Source organism: Podarcis muralis, chromosome 1 (assembly GCF_964188315.1).
Source record: "Podarcis muralis chromosome 1, rPodMur119.hap1.1, whole genome shotgun sequence".
Taxonomy (NCBI): Eukaryota; Metazoa; Chordata; class Lepidosauria; order Squamata; family Lacertidae; genus Podarcis; species Podarcis muralis.
The window spans coordinates 87591080-87604565 of NC_135655.1; the positions used below are offsets into that span (position 1 = coordinate 87591080).

The 13486-nt window shown below is 41.1% G+C and overlaps 1 protein-coding gene across 18 annotated transcripts in view; it reads left to right on the top strand.

The window, feature by feature from the left end:
• Positions 1-9654, top strand: part of BIN1 (bridging integrator 1) — a 122060-nt gene extending 112406 nt beyond the window's left edge. For all 18 annotated transcript variants that reach the window (XM_077934531.1, XM_077934534.1, XM_077934550.1 and 15 more), the window contains one exon: positions 724-9654. In XM_077934531.1, coding sequence (XP_077790657.1) covers positions 724-831 — 108 coding nt within the window. In that variant the 3' untranslated portion in view covers positions 832-9654. The remainder of the gene's footprint in view (positions 1-723) is intronic.
• The last annotated feature ends 3832 nt before the right edge of the window (positions 9655-13486 follow it).

Consider the following 13486-nt stretch of genomic DNA (forward strand, 5'->3'; position numbering starts at 1 on the left):
GCTGGATCCCTAATTCCCCCATCCTCTGTGGGTCAACGTTGACAGGTGGGCAGGACCTTACATGTGCAGCTAAGTACATTCATCTTCAGATAAGGCTTGAATTTGTCAAATGCAAATTTCAAGACAGGCAAAAAACCAAAATCAATGGAGCTTAGGAAACATAATAGGTCATATTAAGCTCTGCTGTTCTGCTCGCGCAACAGACTTCTGCTTGAAAACTCCTTGTCCATCACTGAATCTACTCCAGAGAATTGTGGGAACCTCCAGAGCAGATTTTGGGTGCTCCTAGAGGGAAGAGGAAGTCCAGTTGCATAAGCGGAACTCTGCTTGCACAGCATTGGATACAACCCAGTGTATCCAGAAATAATAACAGAATCTTCTAGCGCCCTAGCAAATACTAGCAAATGTATTGTGCTGTTACCTTTCATGACCTAGAGTTCACTTCTTCAGATGCATGGAGTGTTGTCCTCAGCTGACAGGTATATATACCCACGAGGAGGAAAATGTGAAAAATTCAGTGAAAGCTCAAATGTATGCAAAAGCAGCACAGTGATTCTTCAAAACCACAATAATAGATGATAACAAATTTATCACCAATAAATAACTGATTGCCTTGTTTGCTCAAGGTTGTGATCAGCGGCCTAAGAGTCCTAGGCTGCCCTCCTGCTTGTTTTTCACTCTGTACAAACCTTTTGTCTGTCTTTCCCTTTCTCTCCCTGGCAGGATGAAGGATGGCTGATGGGTGTGAAAGAATCCGATTGGCTTCAGCACAAAGAACTTGACCAATGCCGAGGAGTTTTCCCAGAGAATTTCACTGAGCGGGTGCAGTGAGGTCCTGAGGCTTCTAGGTGGCTTCTCTGCATTGAGAAAGCAGAGGTGTTTCCTCTCTCCCTCTTGCCCTGGGGAAAGTCTAAAAGTAATAGAGAGAATTTTAAAGGGAAGAGAAGCCTAAAGGTTGGATTCTTCACAGAAAACAAGCTTTTAGAAGTACATTGAATTCAAAGTGTTGTTATCAAAATATATAGGTAATAAAGAAAGACAGGTTGAAAAACAACAACTTTTCCCCCCTTTTAATTTGAACAGTGTTGGTGTTCAGGAGGTTTGCCACCAAAGTGGCTGCGTCGTTTTGTGTGAGTTGGACTTAGGGTAACTCCAGCATCATAAGCCTCAAAATACTAACTGCCCCATTAATCTGAAATGACATACTCTTAAGTTTACCCTGTGGGAAGGTGCAGTCAACCTGTCTTGTGTCTGAGGCTGCTTATATAGCATCCCCTAGATTTCAGACCCTGCACATTATTCACACCTGCTGCCATAAGCCCAATGCCTGTCATGCTGTTGAAAAGAAATATTTAGTGTACAGTGTTCACAAATTATGATTATATATATGTGTGTGTGCGTGCGTGTTTGTTCATCCTTGGGGGGGATGCAACAAGAACTGTGATTTTCTACATAAAATGCAAACAAAATTACCTGCAGATGCACATCAGAAAGAAAAAGGAGGAAGTGACGCCTGATCCAAAGCTCCTTCAAATATGTGTTTTGATATAGTATATTGGCACTTCCTTTTCTTTGAAAAAAGATACTGTAAAAGTATAAACATGGCTTCATTTGATTTTTTAATTATTAAAAAACCCACTCTGTTGCTGTTTTGTTAAACTGAGTTTGGAATGGGCATCTAAAATCATTTTACTGCATTTGAAAGGCTAGGGTGGAGAGAGAGGGCGCTGTAAAATACTAACACGGGGAAAGACATTTACAGTTTTTCTTCTTCCATATTTTGGAGAACTCTGCAGGCAACTGCAAGTCCCTCTCCCCCCATTCATTTGTTTTATCTCACCTGCAGTTTGTGAACAGCCTGAACAGCTTGAACTTAGAAGTTTTGAGCGGCTGCAGCTGTGTGTAGTAACTTGCACTGATGTCTGCCCTACGCTTGGCAAATCCAAGCAGCTGTGTCACCTACCAGTTGCTGCTCCATGATAAGAAGTTAATACCAGCCCATTCAGTTGTACCTGTGTGGCTGGCTCTGGAGAAGGGAGCCTTTCTGGGCAGCCACAAAGATAAAGAAGATCCAGTGCTACACCTGCCATGTCTCTGATACCTGTGTTGTGCACTAGCAATCTTGACACTAGAGGCAAATAACATGCCCTTGTGCTGTTACAGCCTCCTAGCACTTCTTGCAGGATCATTGTTTGTGGAAAGCAAATTGCTGGCACAGCAGTTATTGCACTCCACCCATCCTAAACATTTATTTCCCTGTGCAATGGCTCATGGGATTAAGGAGGGAAAAGAAAATATATTAATGCATGATTTTTTAAAACAAACAAACAAACAAACAAACAAACAAACAAACAAACAAACAAACACAGTGGATTGAACTTTCTTATTTTTAAACCTTTGCAACATAACCTGCCAGCATGGTACTTTTTCAACTTTTATTTTAGGAAACCCTGTTCCTCAGAAGGCTGCCATGAGCTTTTCAGGGGGAAGGCCTATAACAAGAGGGCCAACGTCAGCTTGCCCACAATTACAGTGCAGAGCTGGGTGTTGTCGAGGGTGCACTCTCAGTTCATGCCAGGCCAAGTGCGCTGTCGAATTGGATGTGCACCCTAGAACGTGCCCTGGACCCCCCTTTTTTTGCAAGGCCACGGGCTTACAGAGTATATATGCCAGGGGTAGCTGAATAAAAGGTAGAAAAAGTTTCTGCATGGTAGACAGTTGGAAAACCACTCCTGCCATTTATACAGTTGACCTCATATCGCCTCCATTGCTCCTGTTTTGTTTTGTTATGTGTATTGCTAAGTTGCTAGGCAGTTTTTATTGTTAACAGTGCTCTACATATTAGTGGCAACAAGTTGGTTTTCTCCCAACACAACTGAATCCTGCAGTGTTACTTGAATAGCTGACACAGCTACTGAGCTCTTCACATCCTTTTATGGCTGGATTCACTTACTTCCAAGTTCCACTTTGAATTTTTTTCTATTTTATTTCTTATTTGCCTTGAAGGGATTGCTTTAGAACAGGCTACCTCCTCCTGCACTGGAATACATTGGAATCTGTTGTATTGACTAATCTTATAAAAGATAAACTGCTTTTAGCAAAGCATGGTATGCTAAGTTACACCACTTTATAAATATATATATAAATAAAAGTAAAAAAATCAGACCAGCTTAGCTTATATAATCAGAGGGTGTGTGAGAGAATTCAGGTGCAAAGCTTTCTTTCACCCAGTAAAAAGTGAATGGTCCAATTTTGCATTATGGATATAAATCATTATCCAGAATTGCTGCACAGCCAAGAGTGCACACAAAAAACCCCAAGGATATGGGGAAGAATGTGTGTGTGTGTGTGTGTGTGTGTGTGCTGTAGATTAGTCACAACTGCATATGCAGTTACAACCACTTTATCTGTGTCTCATGGAATTATTCTTCATAACAGTGTTTTGAATCTTTTTTTTTTTAATGGCTCAGTGGGTCTTAACCCTCCACCCCAACACACTCTAGATTTTGTGATGCTCCCTTCCTTCAGCCAAAGTTGCATTGTTTAAATTCCTCTGTATTCCAGAGCTGCTGTCTGTTAAAACTAGCCCACCACAAGGTTGTACGTTGCTGTGTTGTTGATGGTTGCAGTAGCATATTCCCAATTCTTGCATCATTTACAGCCTCTCCTAAAAAACTCTCTATATTTTTATGCATTTGTAAAACAAGTTGTCCTCCTTTGAAGGGCAATATTGGAAGGCATATCTAAAGGAATATCAATTTTAAAAATATGTTTATCCTGTAAGGAAGGTCTCATTGTAAAATCTATTTTTATGAAGAAAGAAGGGGGAAAAGCCCCAACCCTGTGGATTTTATTTTAAAAAGATAATTGCCAGATTCATGGTGTAACATTTAGGCTGTGATCCTGTACTCACTTACCTGGAAGTACGCCTCATTGAATTCAATGGAACCTACTTTTAAGTAAACGTGTAGGATTATACTGCTAAACTGCTTCTGTAGCTGCTAGTGCATAGGTATTTGTGTAGACTTCTAATCATTGTCTCTTTTTGTTTGGTCTTTGTGTTTCGATTTTTCAGGCAAGTGTTGCAAAAACGTTTCTGATCAGCTTTTCATTTTGTTGTGGAAAAACAGCCATCAAGTACTGTATTATGTCTTTAATGATGCTTTATTCTGAAGCTGTACAAAATGGTATAGCTCTTAGCCTTTAAAAGAACGGTTGATAAGCTTGTAGTTTTCAGGTCTTATTAAATTTTCTTCAGTTGCTGCAACAGGGAAAGGGGTCTGTCTCACTGATCACTATTTGCTCCTGAAGAAATCTGCTCAATAAAGGGGGAGTTATTCAGCTAAATAAAAAGCCACCCATATGGCCTGGGTCTTCTACAAGATATACTGTGCACACAATGCTCAGCGATGTTACTAAATGGTTGTGGACAGCCCTGAAAGAAAAGGCAGATAGATTTGCCCAGTGTAAGCAGGCAACTAGTGAATGACCCATTTGTTTTAAAGATTGGGGAAAACTAGACAAATCCTGACTGTTCAAAAAGATCTGCAGATAGGGTATATCCAAATTTTATATTGGATTGCATCCAATAAAATTATCCATTGGTGCAAGGGTTGCTGCTTGAGCAGTGGAACATCTCCTCCCTCTCTTTCAGCACAACTTCAGATCTGCTCCAGAGGGTTGAGGGGAAAGCCCAGAACAGGTTTGTTGGGGTTTTTTTTTGGCAGAGGGGGAAGGAAGTCCCATTGCTCTTCTGACTCTCTTTATACTAACTGGGCAACTTCATTGGAGATAACCCATAGGTGTCATATCAGTAAAATTGTTACAGCCTGCCCAAACCATCCAAAATACATAATTTCTTGAGGATGCTGCAAATTCTGTGTGAGAGATTCTCAGTGCCCTCCCTCCAGAACTATGGGTCCTACAATTCCCTAGAGAGAAGGAATTCCTATTAAACTGGTCTAAGGGACTCTGTAGTGTAAATATGCCCTAGGAAGAGGACAGTTCATGGGCTACTTCCAAACGTGATGCAACTCCAGAAAAGAATTTTTTTTATGTGCCTTATCATAATCCCTAGAAGACGGGGTAGCCACTCTGGTGCCCTCCAGATGTTGCAGCCAGAGAAGATGCCAAGTGGAGTCCAAAAGCATATTGAGGGCACCACATTGGGAAAAAATATACCATGCATTTGTTTTAAGAAGAATTCTTAAAGGTATCAGCAGGTGGGGGGAGGAAGATCAAGTCTTGTTGTGCAGGTGCAAGTCATTGCAAGAACGGTACCAATCCATTGGCTACAACCCAATGCTTTGAATCAATTACAAACATTCCCCGCCCCGGCTATCAACATTTTCCTCCCACCTTGGTTAAAAGTTGGATGTGCAGCTTGGTCTTATTTATAAGGTTGCTTTACACACAATAGATTTCCTAGATCTGATATCCTTTTGATGGATTAAATTACATGCAGGAAACATGCATCTTTTTGGCTATTTTTGTAAATTTTGTAAAAACACAGAAATGATGCCAATATAAGAAGCTTGGTTCGTTATGTTTGGTCATGTGTTTCTGTTCAGTTTGGAAGTGTCATCAGAAGGCATTGCCATTTATTAAAAAAACACCTGTTTTTTTTAATTAAAAAAAGTTTAGCTTTATTTTGGTCTGAGATGCTTAGAGGTAGGCATACACTCAGTAAATGATGCTTCTTCCTAAGCATGGTGTCTTAGAAACAAAATGCAGTGTGGAAATTTTATCTGGGCTTAGGCAAAGAAGCAGGAATTGTGTTTTCATGATTCGAAGCATCCAGCATGAAATATATCCTTGCTTGCCCCACCTAACAAAAGGTGATGCAAACAGCACTGATGGGCAATATTGAACTGTTTCCTGTTCCATAGCAGGATTATTTATTTACTGTAAATCAGTAAGGGGTGGGCATGAGGATAAGAGTTTAGCAGTTTCTACTTATGGTAGAGGATGGTGAGAAGCTCTCTTATGGACCCCACTATTCATTCACACCCCAGAAGTGATTATTGGCAGGATTTAGCTTTTAGAATGCATGGACTGCTATGTTCACAACATGCCCTATTCAGATGTGCTGAAATGAGAAAAGAAAAATGAGAGAGGCAATATACTTTCAGTTTGCTAGTCTCTGGACTCATTCTTAATTTGCAAGCAACTCACTATGGCTCCTTTGTACTGAATGTTTGTGACCTGTTAAGTCTCTCTTGTAGTATTGATGAGCTTTCATGTCCCGCTGAAGAAATAATGGTACAAAGGAAATTTGATATCACATAGTGATGGATATCAAGCCTAGTGCTATAATGGAGGGTGTATGTATGAGGGATGCAGTGCTTAATTGATCAGCTAGAGTAATCAATTAAAATACTTTTAATTGACTAAAAATTGTGCCCTCAATCAATCATGCAACAGATTATATTATATATTGCAGATGGTAAGCACCATCTCAAAAGAAGCATTCTGTTTCTTTTTATTATTATTTAAATAGGGTTTTTTGAACCTTGGCTTTTAGGGTGCCTACTCTCCTAAGGTGGATTACAGACAATAGTAAGACACTACAACATTAACATTTCAAATATAGCCATAAGTGACAGAACAAAAATAGCAGCAAGAGATGAAACAAACAGTTCTTACGTAAAGGAACCATAGAAACACCCAAATGTAGACCTGCTTTCGTAAAGGCCAAGAGAGATGAGGCCACATGTATTTCCATGAGGAGGCTATTTCAAGGATACAGGACCACAACAGAAAAGGGTTTATCCTGTCCTGGGTACCCAGAAACCTCACAACTTTTGCCATGTATTGGAGAACAGGACTTCGCATGCTGATCTTAAAGCTCAGGCAAGGACACATGGATGCAGATAGTCCTTGAGATAGCCTGGTCCCAAACCGTTTAGGCATTTAAAAGGTTAATAGCATAGCAGAACCTTAAATTCACCCCAGAAGTGAACAGCTAACCTATAGGCCAAACTCTCGTACTTGGACCTTTAGGTAGAGTGCAATGCCATCCACTACCAGCTGTGTACCACCATCCAGATTTGCAGATTTCACAGTCCACAGCACGTCCACTTTGTCTGGATTAAGTTCCAAAAGAGACGCTCTCCATCCTCTCCTACACAGGAAGGGTGTTTCCTCTGAGATGATGCCTGCAATGACACTCATTCCTGCATCATCTCTTCTTGATGCAGGAATGGCAATTTCACCTGTTGAATGAAATGTACACTGATTCAAAATTCCTTTAACTGAGTTGCTGCCGTATCTTGTGTGGGTTTTTAGTATGTCCTGATGGATGAGAAAGTGAAGTTAGGAAAATAAGTGATGTAGTTGTATATTTCTTTTGACCATTATTGTGATAATTGCCTGAAGGGTAAAAAGGGTGCTTCCAGGGGAACGGAGAATTGACACCATCCCTTGCTCAAATGTGTTCATTGCAATCTTCACACTTGTAATTAAATTAATGTGCATTTTGGGCATGGTGGCATCATTTTGGTAAGCGTATTTAAAGCTTGGTGCAATCTGATACACACTTGCTCTGAAGTAAGCTACATTAATTTCAGTTAGACTTATTCTCCAGGAAAATATGTATAGGATTGCAGCATTAAGCACCTTCTACAAAGCACTATCTATGCTTGGGCCTTGTTGCATCCTGAAGAAGCCAAAAGTCACCTGACACCTCCCTGAAACAAGTCCCTCTTGGCACGGTATGATTCCATATCATTCAGACTTCAGATTCTTACAACAAGGGCCAGGTTGTAGATATACCATAGGAAAATTTGGTAAAAGGTGAGTCATTTAGCCAGGGATATAACTATAAAGATTCTGAAAGAGCATTACAAGCACTATGTATTCAGAAAAAAACATGGTGGCTTGTGACAACCGCCTATTTAAAGATAAATAGCTTCCCATAATGACTCCAGGAAAATGTAATCTTCTCTGCTGAGCATATGAACCAACTTTAGTCTTGGAACAAATTGGAAAATTACTCTTGTTGGGCTCCTTGGTCAAATATCACTGCAAACTCCCTAGTGACTTCAATATAGGATTTTTTTGAGAATCACCCTTCACTGATCAATAGTTTGTGAGCATATTGTGCTACTGGCAAAAGGTAACTAAAAATGACTGCTGTAGGATTATGGATTCCAGCCTTTATATGAGCCCAAGAGTTCAGTTGTGGTTTAAGAGCTCTGTTCATAGGTCAAGAAGAGTTGAGCACCGAACGTAGCCAATTTCCATGTTTAAATAAGGTCCCCCCCATCTGCTGCAGGTGAGCAGTTTAGGGAATAATGACTCATCATTCCTCACTTGCCCTCAAGCTCTGCTGGGCAGAGTACAGCCTCAGTGTTTTAGGATTGCAAGAGCTTTTTAATCATTGAATTGTAGAGTTGGAAGGGACCCCCAGGGTCATCTAGTCCAACCCCCTGCAATGCAACATGGGGCTCAAACCCACAACCCTGAGATTAAGAGTCTCATGCTCTACCAACTGAGCCATGTTGAGCATAATGTGGATCCTCACAGTTCCCTTCGGTGCTCTAGAAAACACCAGCTTTTCAATAATGTTTTGAAGCTACCAGGTTGGAAGAAGGAGGATTTTTCCTCTGGAAAGCTACATCCTAGGGTTGGGACATGAGTTATTTGCTTCTGCTCACTTGGAAGAAAAACACAATACTTGTGATAGGTCTTAGTTGGAAGCCATGGCTGCATCTTTGCTAACTGGAGTCTAGCTTTTCCAATATCGATATAGGGAGGCTGTGAAGATGAGCATTCCAACTGTTACATGGCTTCTTCATGGCCTTTGTAGCATATGAATGGCCAGGCCATTCTGAACCATATACACATGGTTACAATAAGATAAAAAGTAAAACTCCCATTGTCAGGGGTTGGAATGTGTGGAGGTACCAACAATCAGAGTGGCTTCCTAGGGAGAGAATGATATATTAAATGTGGCATTTAGAGAGTGGATTTTGGGCGGAAGTGAATGGGGTGATGCTATATTAGCTAGAGCTGGTCAAACCAGAGACAAGGTGATAAGGTTTAGGTAATCTTTCTTGGCCTGAATGTCTCCCTGCTTAATGAGTTTCCCTGGGCAGTAAATCATACTCTTCCTTCTTCTCTTTGCTATGGTATAAGGTATACAAACTCTGTCCTGAAAAAGTTGATAGCCTTTTAACATGTCATACTTCGATCCTCCATGTCACCCCTATTTATTTTTGCTGTGGGGACACCCAATAAAGCTGGAGATTCTGTATTGTTAGAAAATACAAATGCATGGGAAATTGCAATTATATTTTGACCTCTTCTGCCTATGTAATTCTGTCGCCTGCAGCCAGACAGAATATTCATATTTGAGGCTTTCTGGATCGTATCCCTGCTTTCCAACACCCCTCTAACTCAATGAGTTTGACTCTCTGTACTTGCTTTCTTAAAAAAAAATTCTTCTGTTATTTCAGCCACTTTGATCCTGTAACTCACAGAACACCTGATATTTTGGGTGGCATTTCCTTTTGTTCTGCAAAAAAAAAAAAAGAAAAAAAAAGGATTCTGGTGTACTGAGAACTGTGACTCCTACTTTTAGTGACATGTACTTAATGGAATTATGGATTTATTTATCCCGTATGTTCAGAAATATAATTTTGTGTCATCCTGCTTCCTTGTGTACTGTTGTTTTTGCATTGTCTCTTACACACATATCTTTATACCTGTACACAAAGTACTGTTGTTGTCAACCTTTGCAAGATCACAGATCTATGGATTTCATAGCTCTGGAGCCAAGTGAGGATTCCCAGGTAAGATCCTCCCTCTATTGTGTGGGCAGGTAGTCCCTCCCCTACCTGGCCTGGTCTCCTTGGCAACGCTTCCCCCAGGTGGGATTAGGCAAATGACTGAGGTAGGTGGAGACCTCCAGGTATCCCACCTGAGGGGAGGCAAGGCCAAGCCTATGCTGTTGGAGCCGCTCCAGATCTAGGGGCTGCTCGCGTCCACGCAAAGGGCGCCCCCCGTTTTAAGCGGGGAGCGGTCATTGTCAACCTTTGCAAGATCACAGATCTATGGATTTCATAGAATCAAAGTATCATAGAATTGTAGACTTGGAAGGGACCCTGATGATCATCTGGCCCAACTTCTTGCAATGCAGGAATCTCAGCTAAAGCATCTATTTCAAACTCTGCTTAAAAGCCTCCGGGGGGGGGGGGGGAGAGTCCACAACCTCTCGAGGGAGTTTGTTCCACTGTCGAACAGCTCTTACTGTCAGAAAGTTGGCCACACTAGCTATTAACTTCTGGGGTGGACTACTGCTATGTGCTCTAAGTGGGGTTGCCCTTTAGGATAGTTTGGAAATGGTAACTATTTATTTAATATATGTATGCCCTGCCTTTCTCTCAAGCTTTCTCCCAAGTCATATGCACCAAGTTTTCAAAGGCCTGTCTGAATAAGAAGGTTGAAAGGTCTGCACTGGTTTCCAATTCACTACCAAGCTCAGTTTAAGGCATGAACATCTACATATAAAACATGCAAATGACTTAGGCCTCAAATATCTGAAAGCAAGCTTTCTTCTACATCAACATGCCTGAGTATTAAGGTCAGCAGGGGAGGTTCTGTTGGTCATACCACCACCCTCTGTGATTCAAGGGGTGGAAGTGTGTGAAAACACTTGTGTGGTGGCCACAAGGTTGTAGAACGATTGCCCTTCCGGTATGTCTTGTGCCATCATGATATGCTCTTTGACAATTGGTCAAGACAACTCTTTACTAAGGCCTTTGGTCGAGAAGACGTCTTCTCCCCTCTTGTATTGCTGTTCTGTGCTACTGTTATTTAGTCACTGGTGGTTTTATGGTTTTATTTTAATGTAAATTGTATTAGGTTGGGGTATAGTAAGAAATAACAGTGGGGTGGATTGGGGAGAACATAGTCATGGAAGCTGAGTGAGGTATGCAGTTCTGGATTCACACAGAAAGCCCTTGATGAAGTGGGCCAGTCTCCTTCTTTCCTTTAGTACAAGAAGATTATTCCAATTCACAAAGCTAAGAAACAATGACATTTACTTTTATTTGAGACTGAAATTATCTGCTGATTTTGTTTTGACATTCACAAATGCACGTACACTTTCTGCTTGCTTGCTTCCGAAATACTGATGCCTTACACTTGGAATATATATTTTTTAAGCTTCCTATTATTTCAATGCACACTTGTTAGACTGGTCCTGCAACCTGCTAACATGACTTCATGGTGGCTCAATCAGGAATGTTTTCTCAAGGCATGCTGGCAAGCACCACATCACCCATGACCTTTCAGAAAAGCTATGATTAAAAGCCAGAAATTGGTGTGTTTATGCAACACAGTCCTGTTACAAATTATAGCCTTGAATAAAGCAAGCACAAAACTAAAGCAACACAGTCCTGTTACAAATTATAGCCTTGAATAAAGCAAGCACAAAACTAAAGCAAAACGTTAGTAGGAGTCATGCCAAGATGTGGATTGAGTGCATCAGTGCTGGAGCTAACCAGTGTGGCAAAGCAATTGATTTGGAGGCTGACATTTGACCTTAAGAGCCACATTCAATCCATATTTCAGTGCACACCAGGCGTCGTGTGAATTGGCCTTGATTTTGGATTAACCAGCTTCTGGCAAATCTATAATAAGAATTACAACAGTGATCTATTTGCCACCTCTCGTTGAGAGATTTGTGGTCTAAGATTATGAATTTTGGGATTATCCAATGAGAAGCTCCATATGCTGCTCTTCATTAAACTCTAAACAATTCTATCTTTCGTCACCAGCTCAGGGTGTAACTAACTTCCATCTCTCTGCAACTTGGGGTGTGGTATAACTAAGTTTAACTTATGTTTAAATGCAATAAAAGTCACAAAGTAATATTGAATGTTTGCTCAATCAATCAACCTCTGCACCCTCCTTATGATGCTGATACCTTCTCCACACAGAGTGTCCTTGGCAGCAGCCAAAGCAAGACACTCAGTAGGACCATAAATTAATGATGCTGCAGATATGGGGCTGGCAGCTTTGACTTGTGCCTGAAGCCAAATAGATCACAGCTTCTACTGAGCCACCATGTCCCTTTCCTCTTCATTAGCAGTCCAAATGAACTCCCAAGTGTGATTGGCAATCAGTCTGTCCTGTGTTCTCTTCAATTTGCAAGGCTATAAATAAATCAGATTGGGGCAGCTGCTTAGTAAGAACCTATGATTCATTAACTTGCTGCTGGCACTTAAAGATCAGGCTCTTTGCCTTGGACTGCTTTTGCTAATAAAGGACTACCCATCTCTGTGGCAAGGCTATGAAGCTAGCTGGTTTGTGATTAGCCGGAATACACCAAGCCAGTAAGGTGGTTGGACTGCTCACTAAAGCACAGCTAATATTCATGTCTTCCCTCTATGAACTTTCTCCATGAGATAACTTTATGATAAATCCATTTATCCCTGTCATGGATGGTCTTGAAGCCAACTCAGACAGAAGAGTAACATAACTGCAATTTTTCAATTTTTGGCGAATCTGCGAGCAACCAAGGAAGAGATTCACAATGGCGTCACTAGGTTGATACAAGAGTATCCAAAGGATGTTGAGCTTAATCTAGTTCTTGTTGTTGTTGTTTAGTCGTTTAGTCGTGTCCGACTCTTTGTGACCCCATGGACCAGAGCACGCCAGGCACTTCTGTCTTCCACTGCCTCCCGCAGTTTGGTCAAACTCATGCTGGTAGCTTCAAGAACACTGTCCAACCATCTCGTCCTCTGTCGTCTCCTTCTCCTTGTGCCCTCCATCTTTCCCAACATCAGGGTCTTTTCCAGGGAGTATTTTCTTCTCATGAGGTGGCCAAAGTAGTGGAGCCTCAGCTTCACGATCTGTCCTTCCAGTGAGCACTCTAGTCCAGTGTTTCCCAAAGCAGGCAATATTGCCCCCTGGGGGTTGCTGGAATGATCCAGGGGGGCGATGGTAGCCTTGGGTGCAATTGGGGGACATTGAATAAAAAAATAAGGGGGTTGTGGAAGCAGAAAGAAGAGAAGAGATTTTTGAAAAACCTCTCCTGCATGTTTCACCTGTTGTGCAATGACACTTACTACTAGGTCTGGCATTGTTGTGGGACAGTGACAACGCCTTCCCTGGTTCAGCTTCACCCAGGCCAAAGAAATGGATCGCAACTTGCCTGCCTGTTTGGTCAATTCCTTCATCATATTTAATGGAATGTGGGTTCAGTGTGGTCACAAATCTGTTAACTATTAAAAACAAACTGACTGCAAATAGCTAATCACAGTGATTTAAGAATGCTGCTGACAAAAATAAAGCCGAACATTAATAAATTGATAGCAGTGCACCAGGTTCATCCTTCTCATTAGGGCTATTTTTAATGTTATTCACAATTTTTATTTTAATATTATCCTACATTATCTTAATTTTCTGTGTGTAATGTGAATGTTACTATGGTTGATTTTAATAAATATTTTATAATTTTAAGCTTCAATGAGTCTTA